Source organism: Salvelinus namaycush, chromosome 29 (genome assembly GCF_016432855.1).
Source record: "Salvelinus namaycush isolate Seneca chromosome 29, SaNama_1.0, whole genome shotgun sequence".
NCBI lineage: Eukaryota > Metazoa > Chordata > Actinopteri > Salmoniformes > Salmonidae > Salvelinus > Salvelinus namaycush.
The window spans coordinates 1,341,435-1,360,126 of NC_052335.1; the positions used below are offsets into that span (position 1 = coordinate 1,341,435).

The window sequence follows — 18,692 nt, forward strand, 5'->3', positions numbered from 1 at the left end:
CCGATTGTTATGAAAACTTGAAATCAGCCCTAACTATTCGGCCATTCCGATTAATCGGTCGACCTGTAGTATGTATAGCAGCATGAGTGAAGGATGCTTTGTTTGCGAAATAGGAAGCTGATTCTAGATTTAATTTTGGATTGGAGATGCTTAATGTGAGTCTAGAAGGAGAGTTTACAGTCTAACCAGACACCTAGGTATTTGTAGTTGTCCACATATTCTAAGTCAGAACCGTCCAGAGTAGTGATGCTGGAAGGGTGGGTAGGTCTGGGCAGCGATCGGTTGAAGAGCATGCATTTAGTTTTGCTTGCATTTAAGAGCAGTTGGAAGCAATGGAAGGAGAGTTGTATGGCATTGAAGCCAGGAGGTTAGTTAACACAGTGTCCAAAGAAGGGCCAGAAGTATACAGAATGGTGTCGTCTGCGTAGAGGTGGATCAGAGAATCACCAGCAGCAAGAGCGACATCATTGATGTATACAGAGAAAAGAGTCGGCCCGAGGATTGAGCCCTGTGGCACCCCCATAGAGACTGCCAGAGGTCTGGACAACAGGCCCTCCGATTTGACACACTGAACTCTGTCAGAGAAGTAGTTGGTGAACCAGGCTAGGCAGTCATTTGAGAAACCAAGGCTGTTGAGTGCCAGTAAGAATATGGTTATTGACAGAGTGGAAAGCCTTGGCCAGGTCGATGAATACAGCTGCACAGTATTGTCTCTTATCGATGGCGGTCATGATATCGTTTAGGACCTTGAGCGTGGCTGAGGTGCACCCGTGACCAGCTCAGAAACCAGATTGCATAGCGGAAAAAGTACGGTGGGATACGAAATGGTCGGTGATCTGTTTGTTAACTTGGCTTTCGAAGACCTTAGAAAGGCAGGGTAGGATAGATATAGGTCTGTAGCAGTTTGGGTCTAGAGTGTCTCCCCCTTTGAAGAGGGCGATGACCGCGGCAGCTTTCCAATCTTTGGGGATCTCAGAAATACGAAAGAGAAGTTGAACAAGCTAGTAATAGGGGTTGCAACAATTTCGGCAGATCATTTTAGGAAGAGAGGGTCCAGAATGTCTAGCCCTGCTGATTTGTAGGGGTCTAGATTTTGCAGCTGTTTCAGAACATCAGCAATCTGGATTTGGGTGAAGGAGAAATGGGGGAGGCTTGGGCAAGTTGCAGTGAGGGGTGCAGGGCTGTTGACTGGGGTCGGGTAGCGAGGTGGAAAGCATGGCCAGCCGTAGATAAATGCTTATTGAAATTCTCAATTATCACAGATTTATCGGTGGTGACAGTATTTCCTAACCTCAGTGCAGTGGGCAGCTGGGAGGAGGTGCTCTTATTCTCCATGGACTTTACAGTGTCCCAGAACTTTTTGGAGTTAGTGTTACAGGATGCAAATTTCTGTTTGAAAAAGCTAGCCTTTGCTTTCCTAACTGCTTGTGTATATTGGTTCCTAACTTCCCTGAAAAGTTGCATATCACGGGGGCTATTCGATGCTAATGCAGTACGCCACAGGATGTTTTTGTGCTGGTCAAGGGCAGTCAGGTCTGGATTGAACCAAGTGCTATATCTGTTCCTGGTTAAAAAAAATTGAATGGGGCATGCTTATTTAAGATGGTGAGGAAAGCACTTTTAAACAACGAGGCGTCCTCTACTGACGGAATAAGGTCAATATCCTCCCAGGACACCAGGGCCAGGTCGATTAGAAAGGCCTGCTCGCTGAAGTGTTTTAGGGAGCGTTTGACAGTGATGATGGGACGGACGCAGGCAATGAGGCAGTGATCGCTGAGATCCTGGTTGAAGACAGCAGAGGTGTATTTGGAGGGCAGGTTGTTTAAAATGATATCTATGAGGAAGCCCGTGTTTATGGATTTCGGGTTGTACCTGGTGGGTTCATTGATAATTTGTGTGAGATTGAGGGCATCAAGCTTAGATTGTAGGATGGCCGGGGTGTTAAGCATGTCCCGGTTTAGGTCACCTAGCAGCACGAGCTCTGAAGATAGATGGGGTGCAATCAATTCGCATATGGTGTCCAGGGCACAGCTGGGGACAGAAGGTGGTCGATAGCAAGCGGCAACGGTACGAGACTTGTTTCTGGAGAGGTAAAAGTAGAAGCTCGAATTGTTTGGGCACAGGCCTGGATAGTAAGACAGAACACTGCAGGCTATCCCTGCAGTAGATTGCAACTCCGCCCCCTTTGGCAGTTCTATCTTGTCGGGAAATGTTATAGTTAGGGAGTGTGCTAGGGCAGTGAATAAAACAAACGTAGGGAGGAGGCTTAATGTTAACATGCATGAAACCAAGGCTTTTACGGTTACAGATGTCAACAAATGAGAGCGCCTGGGGAATGGCAGTAGAGCTAGGCACTGCAGGGCCTAGATTAACCTCCACATCACCAGAGGAACAGAGGAGGAGTAGGATAAGGGTACGGCTAAAGGATAAAAGAACTGGACGTCTAGTACGTTCAGAACATAGAGTAAAAGGAGCAGATTTCTGGGCACGGTGGAATAGATTCAAGGCATAATATACAGGCATGGGTATGGTAGGATGTGAATACAGTGGATAGAGTGACGATGAAAGAGATATTGTCTCTAGAAATATAATTTAAACCAGGTGATGTCACCGCATGTGTGGGAGGTGGAACTAAAGTGTTAACTAAGACGTATTGAGCAGGGCTAGAGGCTCTACTGTGATATATGGCAATAATTACTATCTAAAACAGCAAAGGACAAGGCATATTGACGTTAGGGAGAGGCATGCATAGCCGGGTGATCATAGGAGTCCAGTGAGTGGCTTCAGGCAGCTCGCGGGCCTGGGATAGCAAGCTAGCAGAAGGGCCTTTGAGGGACATCGCGGCGAAAGAATGTCTGGACTCCTATGATCACCCGGCTACGCATGCCTGTCTCTAACGTCAATATGCCTTGTCCATTGCTGTTTTAGATAGTAATTATTGCCTTATTTCACAGTAGAGCCTCTAACCCTGCTCAATACGTCTTAGTTAACACTTTAGTTCCACCTCCAATTATTGCCCTCGTGCAGTTACGTCGGCAGACGGATCAGCAGGGCTCCGTGTGGTAAACCAGGCCAATTGGCAAAATAGGTATAGTGGCCAAATAATTTGTCCGATGGGCCTCTTAAGCTAACAGTCCGATGTGCTCTAGACAGCTAGCGGGCCGCGGCTAGCAGGCTAGCGGATGGGCATTCAGGGGACGTCGCAACGGAGGAGCCAGTTGAGAGACCGCCTCGGGCGAATCACGTCGGTGGTCCAGTTGTGATGGGTCGGTGGGGGTCCAGGCCAGTCGGCAAAATAGGTATTGAAGTCCAAGGAGAGGCTGATTGACCTCTATGGCTAGCCGGGAGATGGGCCTAGCAGATGGGCCTAGCAAGGCTAGCTAGGCTAGCGGGTGGGCATTCAGAGGACGCCGCAACGGAGGTGCCAGTTGAAAAATCCCCCTCGGGCAGAATTACGTTGGTAGTCCGGTCCAATTGGCAAAATAGGTATTGTAGCCCAAGGAGTGGCTCATGGGCCTCTTCAACTAGCCGGGAGATGGGCCTAGCAGATTGGCCTAGCAATGGATAACTGACTACTGCTACGCCATCTTGGAAACAAAAAGGGGACTCTGAAACAATGATTCAACATACTGTTACTTTTAGAGCCAAGATTTCTCAGCAACTCAGCTTTACACTGTAGCAATGACATCTCTACATTTCAAGCAAATACAATACCAAAGCATTTCAAGTTAACTTTTCAATAGCAAGTTTATAGTCTGTAACTCTTTTAGGGCAGCGATCCGCCTACACCCTTTGACATTTTACAGGTCTAGGACAGCTCTACAGCTTGACCTCTCTTCCTGACCCTGTGTGGTATGAAGCTGAGCATGCTTCTGTGTCAGTCAACATTGTTTGTGGTGTTGCAGGTAAGTATGGTGTGTGTGTGTGTTTAGTCCATCACGTTCTCTTTCAGAGAAACAGTTAATCTGGTGTGTTGTTCTTTCGTGTTCAGTAGGTGAGGCCGATTGCAGCGGTACACCGCTCCTTCTGCGGTGCGGACGTGATATGAACGTTCAGTGTCAGCTGGCTGGATGATCACTGCTGGTAGCCATGCTCCTGGATTCTAACTGACTCTCTGTCGTTCAGTGGTGGCAGTGGTCTAGCTGACCTGTCGTAGTATCGCTTTTGGTGTTGTCTCTGTGCACGCTTCGCATGGATTTCCTTGTAGCTGACGACCTCGGGTTGAAGCTCAGGTCAGCAAGTCCATTACTTTGAAGGTAATGCGGGCTTGTGGTGACGTGTGTGAAATCCCATGCTTTTCTGAAGGATTCAAACTTCACATACATCAACGGTAGTTCACTCACTACTCTTTAGGAAAGATAGTGCAAAAATAGTCTGAGCAAGTACAGTTGAAGTCGGAAGTTAACATACACTTAGGTTGGAGTCATTAAAACTAGTTTTTCAAACACTCCACACATTTCTTGTTAACAAACTATAGTTTTGGCAAGTCGGTTAGGACATCTACTTTGTGCATGACACAAGTAATTTTTCCAACTATTGTTTACAGACAAATTATTTCAGTTATAATTCACTGTATCACAATTCCAGTGGGTCAAAAGTTTACATACACTAAGTTGACTGTGCCTTTAAACGGCTTCGAAAATTCCAGAAAATGATGTCATGACTTTAGAAGCTTCTGATAGGCTAATTGACATAATTTGAGTCAATTGGAGGTGTACCTGTGGATGTATTTCAAGGCCTACCTTCAAACTCAGTGCCTCTTTGCTTGATATCATGGGAAAATCAAAAGAAATCAGCTAAGACCTCAGAAAAAAATTGTGGACCCCCACAAGTCTGGTTCATCCTTGGGAGCAATTTCCAAATGCCTGAAGGTACCACGTTCATCTGTACAAAGAATAGTACGCAAGTATAAACACAATGGGACCACGCAGCCGTCATACTGCTTAGGAAGGAGACGCGTTCTGTCTCCTAGAGATGAAAATCAATCTCAAAACAACAGCAAAGGACCTTGTGAAGATGCTGGAGGAAACAGGTACAAAAGTATCTCTATCCACAGTAAAACGAGTCCTGTATTGAGATAACCTGAAAGGCAACTCAGCAAGGAAGAAGCCACTGCTCCAATACCGCCATAAAAAAGCCAGACTACGGTTTGCAACTGCACATGGGGACAAAGAACGCACTGTTTGTCAGAGGAAATGTCCCCTGGTCTGATGAAACAAAAATAGAACTGTTTGGCCATAACGGCCATCGTTATGTTTGGAGGAAAAAGGGGGAGGCTTGCAAGCCGACGAACACCATCCCAACCGTGAAGCACGGGGATGGCAGCATCATGTTGTGGGGGTGCTTTGCTGCAGGAGGGACTGGTGCACTTCACAAAATAGATGGCATCATGAGGGAGGAAAATTATGTGGATATATTGAAGCAACATCTCAAGACATCAGGTCTTCCCTTTGGACAATGACCCCAAGCATACTTCCAAAGTTGTGGGAAAATGGCTTAAGGACAACAAATTCAAGGTATTAGAGTGGCCATCACAAAGCCCTGACCTCAATCCTATAAAAAATTTGTTGGCAGAACTGAAAAAGCGTGTGTGAACAAGGAGGACTACAAACATGACTCAGTTACACCAGCTCTGTCAGGAGGAATGGGCCGAAATTCACCCAACTTGTTGTGGGAAGCTTGTGGAAGGCTATGCTACCTAATACTAATTGAGTGTATGTAAACTTCTGACCCACTGGGAATGTGATGAAAGAAATAAAAGCTTAAATAAATCATTCTCTCTCTTATTATTCTGACATTTCACATTCTTAAAATAAAGTGGTGATCCTAACTGACCTAAGACAGGGAATTTTTACTATCATTGTAGTGAATTTCCAGTAATCAGCAGGTGGGGAATTGGGTATCACTGCTTCACCTGGCCTTACCCTAGCCTTAACAATATCCTTGGACTTAACCCTAGCCCTAACTTTAACCCTAACCCTTACCTGACCCATTCTACCTTCTTGCTTATCACAGACCCCATTGTCCCTCTCAAAAATCCCTTTCAGCACCCCATGTCCCTGTACCTTACCGCTCAATTACATCCAAACTTTGAATTCTGAACTCTGAACTCTGCTCCAATAGCATATCCATTCAATTAGGTTTTATGGTCGAAAAACGATATAATCCAACGTTGCATCATTTGGTCACAACACTACTTTTTAAAGGTATGTCAACATTTTTGTAAAGTTTTTGTCATTTTTTTTTTCTCCTTACGTTGATTTGTGATACAAATGTCAAATATTTTAATACCCCCATTTTTGAAAGGGTCCAAAAAGTGGCTGGTTTAGTGGTCAGGTGAAAGCAGCTGACTGTAGACGAAAGTCGAGGAGAGAAGTCGGGGGAGATTTATCTGTGACAGTCGGACACAGATGTTGTTTTCCAACTGCAAGGCTCAGCGCAACATGGTAGTATTGCCATTGTTTATATTTTTTTATATTTTTTATCATGTCCAAATAAACATGTCTCCAACTAGCCTAGCTGACGCGCGACCCAAGGACGTAGAGGTCTTCAACCCCCATATCACACACTCACAAACTGAAAATATATGTGTGCACATTGTACACTCCATTGGTGAGAGGGAAAGCCTCAAATATCACATTAATTTGTACATATCCACTGTATACATGAATTTCTGCAAAGTTGGTTCCTGTTTCAGTCACGTCTTTGGTCCTGTTCGCGTGGGTCAAACAAAAACATCCTAATGATTGATTCACAATAGCGCCTCCCATAATACAGGTGATGGCTGCAGCATGAAGTCGGTGAAGAGCAACTTCAGAAACTTGCAGTCGACTGCAGTCAACTTGATGACCTTTGATCACATGAGTTTTGTCGAATTCATGCAGTCGACATACGTAAGTCGGACAAATGATATCCCCATAATGCAACGCACTTTGAAAGGAGGTGACCATCGACTTGAAAAAAGTGATCCACTCGAACGCACCCATTGAATTGACCTTAACCAGACCTGGCCAACAAGGTGTCATACCCTATAGCAGTGTTCCCTAACCTGCAGCCCGCCAGGCTGAATTTGGCCTGCGGGTGATTTTATTATTTGTCCCTCCAAACATTTTTTTTATTTTTATTTTTATTGCTGGACATAAAAGACCAGCAAATCAGCTCCAAGCGATTTTATTTTTTGTAAATCTGTTCTAAAGTTTTCCCACGCATAATAGAGAGATATTATTGTACACAATCACAAATATCTGACTGAAACATAATCATTTCAAACCTTGCTTACTGTTTGGGCTCAGTCTACAAATGATTTGAAAACTATGTTCCGTCCCCCTGACCAACCGCTCAGTGAAAAAAATTGGCCTGCCGCTGAATCTAGTTGATGATCCCTGCCCTATAGGCTACATGTGACAAAGGCCAACATGTCTTTGTGTGCTTGTGTGCATGCACAAATGTTTAAGTGGTGGGATTCTGCTTTAACAGGTTTGCTCCAGCAGTAGCCACTTGTTTTTCAATCATCAGCAGGGAGGGATCTCCGTATCTGTTAGTAATGGTCCATAGCAGCTGCAGGCCAGAGCTCCTGGCCAACAGAGAGAGGGGCCTGTAACAGTATAGTTTACTGTGGATCTGTTGCAGCATGGCAACAGCCTGAGTTATAGTCCTGCAGGTGCACTGGGTCTGATTGGTTGAGCTGGAGTGGAGTACTACTGCAACCCCAGCCTCTTTTACACACACACACACACACACACACACATGAATGTATGCAGGCCCACACACATATGCACACATGGAATTGCTCAGATGTGAGGCAATGTGTTGGGTGCTTGCTGTGGAGTGGGGTAGGTCACATACCACACAGCTCCAATTACATGAGCAGATAGCTCAGCCAGGGAAGGATACCAGAGACAGAGAGAAGTGAGGAGGAGAAGGAGAGAGAGAAAGAGTGGAAGGGGTGGTGCTGTACTTCCCTCCTTGACTGGGCTTAAAGCAAAGCAAACCTTAAAGTCAAACCGTTTTTTCAATCACAGAGTTACTACTAAATATCTCACTTTAAAGATCAGACATTGTAGCTTATTTCCTCATGTTGAAATGGTGTGTTCCAGCTCGAATAACGTATTGTTGACTGATGCTGTGATGTGATTGGCTGGGACCTGGGTAATCAGGTAACAGATGTCTGTTAGTGTTTAGAGGTGCACTGTTGTTGATTGCTCTCTCTCTCTCTTCTATTTATTTATCTTCAACTTATTTCTCTCTATCTTCTATTTATTCCTCTACTCTGTCCCACCCCTCTCCCTCTGTGCTGCAGGACATTGAGGTGCTAGTCATCATCCTCAGTATGACAGGGAAGTTTGCCATTGCCATAGCCTTTGGCCTCATCTACCTCTACACCTGTGAGCTCTACCCAACTATCATCAGGTACAGTACACACTGTCAGCTTTATGTATCCAACATTCTTCATGTATCCTAACAGATGCAATCAATGATAGAAGTGTGTGTGTGTGTGTGTGTGTGTGTGTGTGTGTGTGTGTGTGTGTGTGTGTGTGTGTGTGTGTGTGTGTGTGTGTGTGTGTGTGTGTGTGTGTGTGTGTGTGTGTGTGTGTGTGTGTGTGTGTGTGTGTGTGTGTGTGTGTGTGTGTGTGTGTGTGTGTTCTCCCCTCAGGTCCCTGGCGGTGGGCAGTGGCAGTATGATGTGTCGTGTGGGCAGCATCGTGGCTCCTTTCTGTGTCTACCTAGCTGACATCTGGCAATACCTACCACAGGTAACAGACAGACAGACAGACAGACAGACAGACAGACAGACAGACAGACAGACAGACAGACAGACAGACAGACAGACAGACAGACAGACAGACAGACAGACAGACAGACAGACAGACAGACAGACAGACAGACAGACAGACAGACAGACAGACAGACAGACAGACATACATACACTGTAGATAGAGCATGTATTGTGATTATGATGACACATTTTAGTTCCTCCACGAACACGTTCCCTTTCTCCTCTCTTTGCTTTCCTCTCCTCTCCCATAGCTGATTGTGGGGATCCTGGCGTTTATAATAGGCGTTCTGACCCTGTTGTTACCAGAGACCCTGGGTGAGCCCTTGACCAGCACCATGGAGGAGGCTGAGGCTCTAGGCAGGAAGAATAGCCCTGATCAGGGAAAGAAAGACCCTGAGGAGGGGATGGAGATGAACTAGATCCAGAGCAACTAGTTGGACGGCAAGCCCTGAGGGACACACCTCACCACCAATCAGAGAGAAGGAGGCGGCCAGGGATAGAGAGGGGGTAGGAAGTGGAGGAGAGAGAGAAGGAAAGAGACTATTGGAAGCGATGCCAAGAAACCAACAAAACAAACAACCGCAAAAACAAACAACATCGAATTTGGAACCTTAGTAGGACTTTTTGTAATAAAGTGGTTTTTTACATTTTGTTCTGCAAAGTGGCCAAATTCAGAGCTGGTATGCTCTGGTTGAGCCAACCAACCGCAGCCAACCTCTGAGTTCCTTGGCTGCAGCTGTTCAGACAGAGACAGAGGGAAGGGAAGTGAAGGCCCTTTATTCAGCACATCTCAGTCTCCTGATGAGAGCCACATGAACTGAGCCTCATGGTCGACATTCACGTCACGTGTGCCTTCCAATCACAGCCACTAATGAATGTGTGTGTGAGAGATTGGGAGCGAGAAAGAAAGAGTGTGCAGGTTCTATGTAGGAAGTGTGTGTGTGTGTGCATGTGTGCGTGCGTGCATGCCTGTGTGTGTGCGTGCGTGTGAAATTTGATATTACACTGACTGAGACTGTGATTTAGTTACCTCTATTCAGTCCGATGATCATCTAGTGCAGCTGATTTTGGCTATGTGTTACAGACAATGCTATTGTTATGTCATTTAAAGTGTACTTTGTTTATCTGAAGTCCACACACACAAACACACACACACACACACACACACAGAAAAGTTTATAGTGTTTGTGTTTTCTATAAGTACTTTATACTGAATCTATCTCAGGGCATCCACCATAGGATCTCACTGTGATAATATACAGTGTATTCGGAAACTATTCAGACTCCTTCTCTTTTTCCACATTTTGTGACGTTACAGCCTTATTCTAAAATGGATTAAAAAACAAAAAATCCTCATCAATCTACACACAATACCCCATAATGACAAAGCAAAACAGGTTTTCAGATTTTTTTTTTTACAAAAAAAAAAGGAACCTTATTTACATAAGTATCAGACCCTTTGCTATGAGACTCGAAATTGAGCTCAGGTACATCCTGTTTCCATTGATCATCCTTGAGATGTTTCTACAACTTGATTGGAGTCCACCTGTGGTAAATTAAATGTATTGGACATGATTTGGAAAGGCACACACCTGTATACAGTGGGGAGAACAAGTATTTGACACACTGCCGATTTTGCAGGTTTTCCTACTTACAAAGCATGTAGAGGTCTGTCATTTTTATCATAGGTACACTTCAACTGTGAGACGGAATCTAAAACAAAAATCCAGAAAATCACATTGTATGATGTTGAAGTAATTCATTTGCATTTTATGGCATGACATAAGTATTTGATACATCAGAAAAGCAGAACTTAATATTTGGTACAGAAACCTTTGTTTGCAATTACAGAGATCATAAGTTTTCTGTAGTTCTTGACCAGGTTTGCACACACTGCAGCAGGGATTTTGGCCCACTCCTCCATACAGACCTTTTCCAGATCAGGTTTCGGGGCTGTCGCTGGGCAATACGGACTTTCAGCTCCCTCCAACGTTTTTCTATTGGGTTCAGGTCTGGAGACTGGCTAGGCCACTCAAGGACTTTGAGATGCTTCTTACATTGAAGAGACTGACGCTCCCCCGCTTGGAGTGTCGAGGCACACTCCTTAGTTGCCCTGGCTGTGTGTTTCGGGTCGTTGTCATGCTGGAAGACCCAGCCACGACCCATCTTCAATGCTCTTACTGAGGTAAGGAGGTTGTTGGCCAAGATCATGCGATACATGGCCCCATCCATCCTCCCCTCAATACGGTGCAGTCGTCCTGTCCGCTTTGCAGAAAAGCATCCCCAAAGAATGATGTTTCCACCTCCATGCTTCACGGTTGGGATGGTGTTCTTGGGGTTGTACTCATCCTTCTTCTTCCTCCAAACACGGCGAGTGGAGTTTAGACCAGTTCTTTTAGACCAGTGGATTTTTGTTTTAGATTCCGTCTCTCACAGTTGAAGTGTACCTATGATAAAAAATGACAGACCTCTACATGCTTTGTATGTAGGAAAACCTGCAAAATCGGCAGTGTATCAAATACTTGTTCTCACCACTGTATATATGGTCCCACAGTTGGCTGTGCATGTCAGAGCAAAAACCAAGCCATGAGGTCGAAGGAATTGTCCGTAGAGCTCCAAGACAGGATTGTGTCGAGGCACAGATCTGGGGAAGGGTACCAAAAAATGTCTGCAGCATTGAAGGTCCTCAAGAACACAGTGGCTTCCATCATTCTTAAATAGAAGAAGTTTGGAACCACCAAGATTCTTCCTAGAGCTGGCTGCCTGGCCAAACTGAGCAATCGGGAGGTGGTCAGGGAGGGAGGTGAATCTGACAGAGCTCCAGAGTTCCTCTGTGGAGATGTGAGAACCTTCCAGAAGGACAACCATCTCTGCAGTACTCCACCAATCAGGCCTTTATGGTGGAGTGGCCAGACGCAAGCCACACCTCAGTAAAAGGCACTTGACAGCCCGCTTGGAGTTTGCAAAAATACACATAAAGGACTCTCAGACCATGAGAAACACGATTCTCTGGTTTGATGAAACCAAGATTGAACTCTTTGGCCTGAATGCTAACCGTCACGTCTGGAGGAAACCTGGCACCATCCCTACGGTGAAACATGCTGGTGGCAGCATCATGCTGTGGGGCTGTTTTCAGCAGCAAGGACTGGGAGACTAGTCAGGATTGAGCCAAAGATGAACAGAGCAAATTACAGAGACATCCTTGATGAAAACCTGCTCCAGAGCGCTCAGTACCTCAGACTGGGGTGAAAGTTCACCTTCCAACAGGACAACGGTCCTAAGCACACAACCAAGACAATGCAGGAGTGGCTTTGGGACAAGTCTCTTGAGTGGCCTTGCCAGAGCCTGGACTTGAACCTAATCAAACATCTCTGGAGAGACCTGAAAATAGCTGACGCTCCCCATCCAACCTGACAGAGCTTGAGAGTATCTGCAGAGAAGAATGGGAGAAACTCCCCAAATACAGGTGCGTCATACCCAAAAAGACTCGAGGCTGTAATTGCTGCCAAAGGTGCTTCAACAAAGTAATGAGTAGAGGGTCTGAATACTTATGTAAATGTGAAATTGCAGTTTTTATTCGTAATACATTTGCAAACATTTCTAAAAAACTGTTTTTGCTTTGTCATTATGGGGTATTGTGTGTAGATGAGGGAAAATAACAATATAATCCATTTTAGAACAAGGCTGTAATGTAACAAAATGTGTAAAAAGTCAAGGGGTCTGAATACTTTCAGAATGTGCTGTATCTGTAGTTGTTTCTCTCTAGATCACTGTGATGTTTAAAAAAAAAAAAATCCATGTAATTTACGATGCCTTTGATAATACCCTTCACTTACTTTGTGTGTGACAACTAGCTCTCACAGTCTCACGTCAGTTAGACTTTCATCCATGTTTCTCAAACGTCAAATTTTGAAGTTGTTCCAAACTTTACATTTCAAAGTGCTAAAGGTTAGGTTTAGGCATTAACTCCACATGTTTAAGGTGAGGGTTAAGTTTAGGCATTAACTCAGAAATCTTAAGGTTAGGTATTAACTCCTAATGGTTAAGGTAAGGGGAAAGGTTTGGGATAGGCGGATTTTTTTTTTCTCAAAAACAAATATCTGTTGCTAGATTCAAACACAAAACCTTCGGCACCAGAGGCATATGCTTATGCACCAGAGGCAGATGTGTACTCCTAGCCACCATCTCCATCCACGACGCCCTAGCAAATCCGAAACCAGCTTGAAGGTAACAGCGCTCACTGTTGCCCCTAGTGGACGCTTTCCATGTCATCGCCCGACGTCCCGACGTGTGCACTTGTGCCTGTGTTTGTTTTTGAGTGTTCTGATGCGATGGACTACCTTAAAGAAGTGAGTGTGTGTGTGGGTGTGCATGAATATAAATGAAGTAAGCTACATTCTAGTCTCCCATCCAGAAATGGATCAAGTAGACTTCTTTCTCTGTGTTGGGAGCATAGTTGCTGGATGAAAAGATAGAAGAAAGACATTGTTGTATTTATAAAAAGACAGAATGGATTTTGTTCATGTTTTGAAAAGTTCTGATGACTCTTTCTACCATGATGTTTTTGACCAAAGATGTGACGATGAACCCTATGATCTGCTTTAAAACCATTCTTAAACATAAACAGGCAATATACTGTGTAAACGAACACACACAGCTCTGATATTTGGTATCCTGACATTGGAAATCTATAAAACAAAATCAAAAAAAGCAACTGATGCAATTGTCATCTGTTTTTTGTTCGTTTTAACAGTCTAGCAATCATTGAATTGATTGTTAATGTGTATTTTTGTATTATTATTAACATTTTTCATTTGAAGGGAAATTAAAAGGAGATGTCTAACAAATATTGTGGCCTTTCTCCTGGTTCATTCAGGTAGCTAGGTTTCTAGACTTCTTAATGTCCTTTGGGTAGCAAAGTGGTTAGAGTGTTGGGCCAGTAACAGAAAGGTTGCTGGGTCAAATCCCCGAGCTGACAAGGTAAAAATCGGTCATTCTGCCCCTGAAAAAGGCAGTTAACCCACTGTTCCCTGGTAGGCTGTCATTGTAAATAAGAATTTGTTCTTAACTGACTTACCTAGTTAAATAAAATGTGTTCATAAAGCCTTTATACTGTATTCTATATAATCTCACAGCTCCAAAAGAGAAAGCTTCTCTTCCCCAGCACAAAAACATTTCTCAAACGGAACAAAACAGAGATAAACATACCGGAATTTGTCCAGTAGAAACTCACATTTGCAACTGTTGGACTAATGATTACACCCTACATCAGCTAGATGCAGGCAAGCGGTGTTGAATGTGTCACTGTCTGTCACCTTGATTACTCTAATTTCTCTCGACCCGTGCACCTACATTTTACACTTTCATTCGTAGGCTAGGTTGTAGCAACCTCATGATGGGTATAGGTAAAATGTGAGTATTATGTAGTAAGTAGTCCAAACCCATCGATGTTACATTGAGCTGGGTGAATGGAATATGAATGACAGTCATCCAATATGCTGTAATAGAAATGAGGAACATTAAAAAAAATTGACATCAACCGCCACTGGTGTGCGCCAGCTCGTGCCTTTAATTTTTTATTATGTGTGTGGAGGACAGAGAGTGTATACAGAGTTAATGTGTGTGTGGAGTGAGCCCAGGACCAGCCCATCGACACACACAGCTTTCCATTCGCTGCTGGAGAGGGGAGGAGAAGGGAGTCTTCACTGCCAGCTCCATCTTCTACACCACAGCCACAAACACACTACCTCAAACACAGTAGTCAGTGTGTTCATCTGGATTGCTCAAGTATTAGCTTCCCGAGTATCTGTGGTGTATGTGTCTCTACCAGACACACTGACTGATACAGACTTCACTTGTACACACACATTTTATGCTATCAGTGGTAGGCTTTGTAGTGGTGACCTATACATAGCCTGGTCACCATTAGACCCTATGCAGTGAGGCTTGTGACAGAGCGAAGGGTCATGAAAAGAGGGTGGGAGAGAAAGAGAAGGAAACCAGCGCTTGCTGGTTTCTGAGAAAGAGTGATGAGCTGGTGCATGGGCCCCGGTGGGAGAAAGAGAGAGGGAGAGGAATGTGTGTGTGAGGAGCAGTATGTAACAGAAATAGCAGCAACATAAATACCTAAGTCAGGCTCATTTGATCTACGGCATACTGACCTTATGGGTATGCTACGAAGCAGGTTTGAGGAGTTAGCAAAGGTTTGAGGAGTTAGCACTTTGGGCAACTCGGGATAACCGGTCATACGAAAGTGGCTCACCTTTAGCCAGGTAAATTTCTATGGAAACGAATCCTTCAGAACGAACCTGCTCAGGGGCAGGCTAACTCACGGCTAACTCCACTTACCCTGAATGAAATGACTGAGCAACGAGTTGAGGACCAGTGAAATCAGATTCCCTCCCTCTTGCAAACATTGCATCATCATCCCCATATTTGAGGAAGACGACTGATTAAATATTTGGTTAATCAAATACTTTTTTTGTTGTTGTTAAAAAAACAGTAATGTTGAAATATATCACATTACACATACAGAATGCATTTTAAACTTCAAGCAATGTAAAACTTTTCTATGATCAATAGGAATGGGAAAACAGGTATTTGTGCATTGATAAGCACACCAACGCGGCATTAACGTGTAAAGACAGCACTTCTAAAATCCTATTTCACAACATAGCCTGCTGAATATGCAAGATAACTACTATTTCATTTTGATTTTGGCACAAAATGTGGCACTGACTCGCCCATCGATTGATGTTTCAGGATTGTCTCAATGAAGAGTTTGGCGTTCGACTAGCCATGTGTGACAGTTATACGCCTGCTAGAGTTAGCGGCAGGTGGACGAGCAATATCCACCGTCATAGTGCAGATGAAGCGGGATAGGAATGTGAAGCTAACTGAAGCTGACTAGCTTCAGAAAACCCTAAGTAGATCGAACTCGCTTCATAGGACACCCCTCTTAGACTAGCATACTGACACAAGCATGCACACACCCACCCACACACACCCATGAACAAACGCAGGCACGCACACACCCATGGTGACATGTACACATAACCCAGTAACAGGAATAAATTGGTCCCATTATGCAGTGTCTGACAGGCAGTGTGGATGTGCAGAGTGCCTCATTAAGTCATTATTCCAAGAAAACAGGAACAAACTAGGTTACCTGTCAATTTCATTGGTATTTTATTGGCACTGATCCCAAAACAATCTTATGTCCTTGACCTCCATATTCCCGCCAAATGTGACCACTGTTCTGTGGAAATAAAGGGCCCATAAACAAGAAGGCTGTTGTATGCGACACACATTAAAACCCATATTCACTATACTTTTCATATGGACATTGTTTGTGGAGTTTTGATATAGTGGACTAGCTACTTCATATTCATTTTCCATATGGACAATGTCTTCAGAGTTCACCAGAGGAGACCTAGAGCGTTGAAGTCTTGGGTGACCTGTCAGTCAAGCTGAACTGGAGATGCCTACATCTGCTGGTCAACGTGGGAGCTACAATCAAATACATGGAAGCGAGCTGATTTCTCTGTGGGCCAACTCCTGGTCTTCTTCTCAACACACCAATTCCTTCATCCCTTCAACCCCCCCACAAACCCTCTATCCATGTCTCTAATTTCCCCCTGAAGTTGGGATCAGCGTTGGCTAATCTTACTTCTGTGATTGTAATGCAAACGCCCCCTCATCACACCACGTCCAGCCAATCTCATCCCCTGTCCATATCAGCAGTTCTCAGGGCACCCAAGAGATTCACAGTGACATCTGATGGAGGAGTAAGCTTCCGACTCCAAAATAGCGACAATGGCGGTTATCAGTTAGTGTCAATGGAAACTGACAGTGTTCTGACGTAAACTTTTCTTTCCGGATTTGATCATTGCTCAATGGTTGAGTCATCTTTTCCTGTAGTAACCAACCAGCTGTTGGGGTCTTGGTCATCCTTCTTCAGGGTCTCTGGGGTGTTGAAGACTGGGCCTTTACTCTCAGGAAGGAGGGCTGGTGGGCAGGGGGTCGGGAGACCGACTTGAGGCCAATTTTCTTCTTAATCAGGTGGAACTGGAACAGCACTTACACCGGAATAACCGAGTACTTCTGGTTCATCATGTTGTTAGCACATAACAGAGGCTGCATTTCTTTCATGGATCCAGAGATAGGTGGGTAAATGTACATTAAATGTATCCCCTCGAATTGGAAAACAATAGGCTAGCACTTCTTTGTTGTTTCATTAAGAACGAGAGGGAAAGCACAGACAGCAGCTGCAATTGTTAGGCTTTTATTTTGAAAACTGTCTGAGGAGATTGAAATACATGGATTCCATTCATTGTAAAACAGGTTTCGCCATTTCCTTAAGCTGTTCATATTTTATTTTGGACCTTTGACTCATCTTTAGATAGTATGAATAACTAGATAGTTGTAAGAATCCTAAAAGTACAAATTATTTCAGCTTTGTAAGAAACCTTTTTTTTCCTGAGAATCTTATCTGAAATGCAAATGAATACATAATAGTAATAATAATAAATTAAACTGTCAAAAAGAAAATCCACACGGAAGACAATGACAATGACTACATAGGCCTTAACACAATCTGTATATTAGATTGGCATGTCGTATGGCATACTGTAGGTACTAATGCTAGGTAATAGCTTGTTGTTGTGGCCATTTATTATCTGGATGTTGAGTTATCTAAAATGTCCAAAGTGTAACACGATGGCTGCACTATGGAATACTGTGGAACTGAGTCAGGAGAGAGTTTGGAGACAGAGAAAACAAAGTAGACATCTGAAGTTGAACCACATCAAATAAGATGAAGTGCAGTGTGTTAAGACTTAACCAATGGCTATTTCACTTGGTGAGTTCAGGTAAAGCTTTGGATTAAAATGTTTCATCCTTCAGCTCTATCTTTAAAAAATATATTTTTATTTGAGTGTTGTTTTTGTTGTTGTTGTAGGATGTCAAACATTAATGCTCTGTCTTATGGAAACATCGACAATTGAGGACAAACATACACTTTCACCAATCAACATAATATTTCCTCAATATTTCCCTAGTTATGTCCCAAAATATTCAACTCATCTTCATATATTGTCAGTTTGACAAATGTCAAATCCAAACATAGGCACACATATGGAATTCTCTGAATTCATAGTTGGGTGCTCTTCTTGCCATTTGACCGTCTTATATCATTTCGACATCTGTCAAATCAAACCTTAAAACAACCAAAGTTATATTTTTACAGATTCCATTATTCTAGTCAATCTTTAAATATGGCAGTTAGTCCATCCATCCAACCATCCGCCCACTCCCAAGGTCCTCAGCCGTGAGCAGAGAGTCCGAGCCAAACGGAAAATGGAGCCCGTAAAAACACAGGCAACAGGATCCACACACCCCCAACCAATCGTCCTCCTGGGAATGCTGACAGACAGGGCGTATTCCCCGCCCCCTTCTCATGCCACCTCCAGCCAACCAGCCGCTGGTAAAGTCTTCAGTCGCCACGGGAACTGTCAGGGCTGGACGAACCAGCTGTTGGCATCATCGAGGTCGGTCTCCAGCTCCTCATCTTCGTCAAGGGGCTCTGGGGTTCGGACGGCCAGCTCTCTTAGGAAGGAGGCCTGGTGGGCAGTGGGTCGGGAGACCGACTTGAGCCCAATCTTCTTCTTCATCAGGTGGAACTGCTCTCGGATGAAGTTGTAGAAGTCATACTCGTAGCGCATGCGGTGGTATAGCACCTGAAGAGCTTCCAGAGTAGGTGTGTGTTTACGCACCGTGCCAGTCATGTTCCCCATCTTCATGTAGTCTGCAGGAAGGGGAGGAGACAAAGAAACAGACCAGGAAGTTACTGATCTATGGTTAAAATGTGAAGAGGAGACATATTGTCAGCCATCAAAGTTTTTTTGTGTGTGGCTAG

The 18,692-nt window shown here is 44.2% G+C and overlaps 2 protein-coding genes across 2 annotated transcripts in view; one reads left to right on the forward strand and one right to left on the reverse strand.

Moving 5' to 3' along the window:
• slc22a16 (solute carrier family 22 member 16) overlaps positions 1–10,105 on the forward strand; it is a 49,929-nt gene extending 39,824 nt beyond the window's left edge. The window contains exons 6-8 of the mRNA XM_038968874.1: positions 8,300–8,409; positions 8,654–8,753; positions 9,028–10,105. Coding sequence (XP_038824802.1) covers positions 8,300–8,409; positions 8,654–8,753; positions 9,028–9,195 — 378 coding nt within the window. The 3' untranslated portion in view covers positions 9,196–10,105. The remainder of the gene's footprint in view (positions 1–8,299; positions 8,410–8,653; positions 8,754–9,027) is intronic.
• A 6,945-nt stretch (positions 10,106–17,050) lies between these two features.
• Positions 17,051–18,692, reverse strand: part of usta (uronyl 2-sulfotransferase a) — a 205,422-nt gene continuing 203,780 nt past the window's right edge. Inside the window, exon 8 of the mRNA XM_038968668.1 lies at positions 17,051–18,581. Within this exon, the coding sequence (XP_038824596.1) occupies positions 18,289–18,581 (293 nt within the window). The 3' untranslated portion in view covers positions 17,051–18,288. The remainder of the gene's footprint in view (positions 18,582–18,692) is intronic.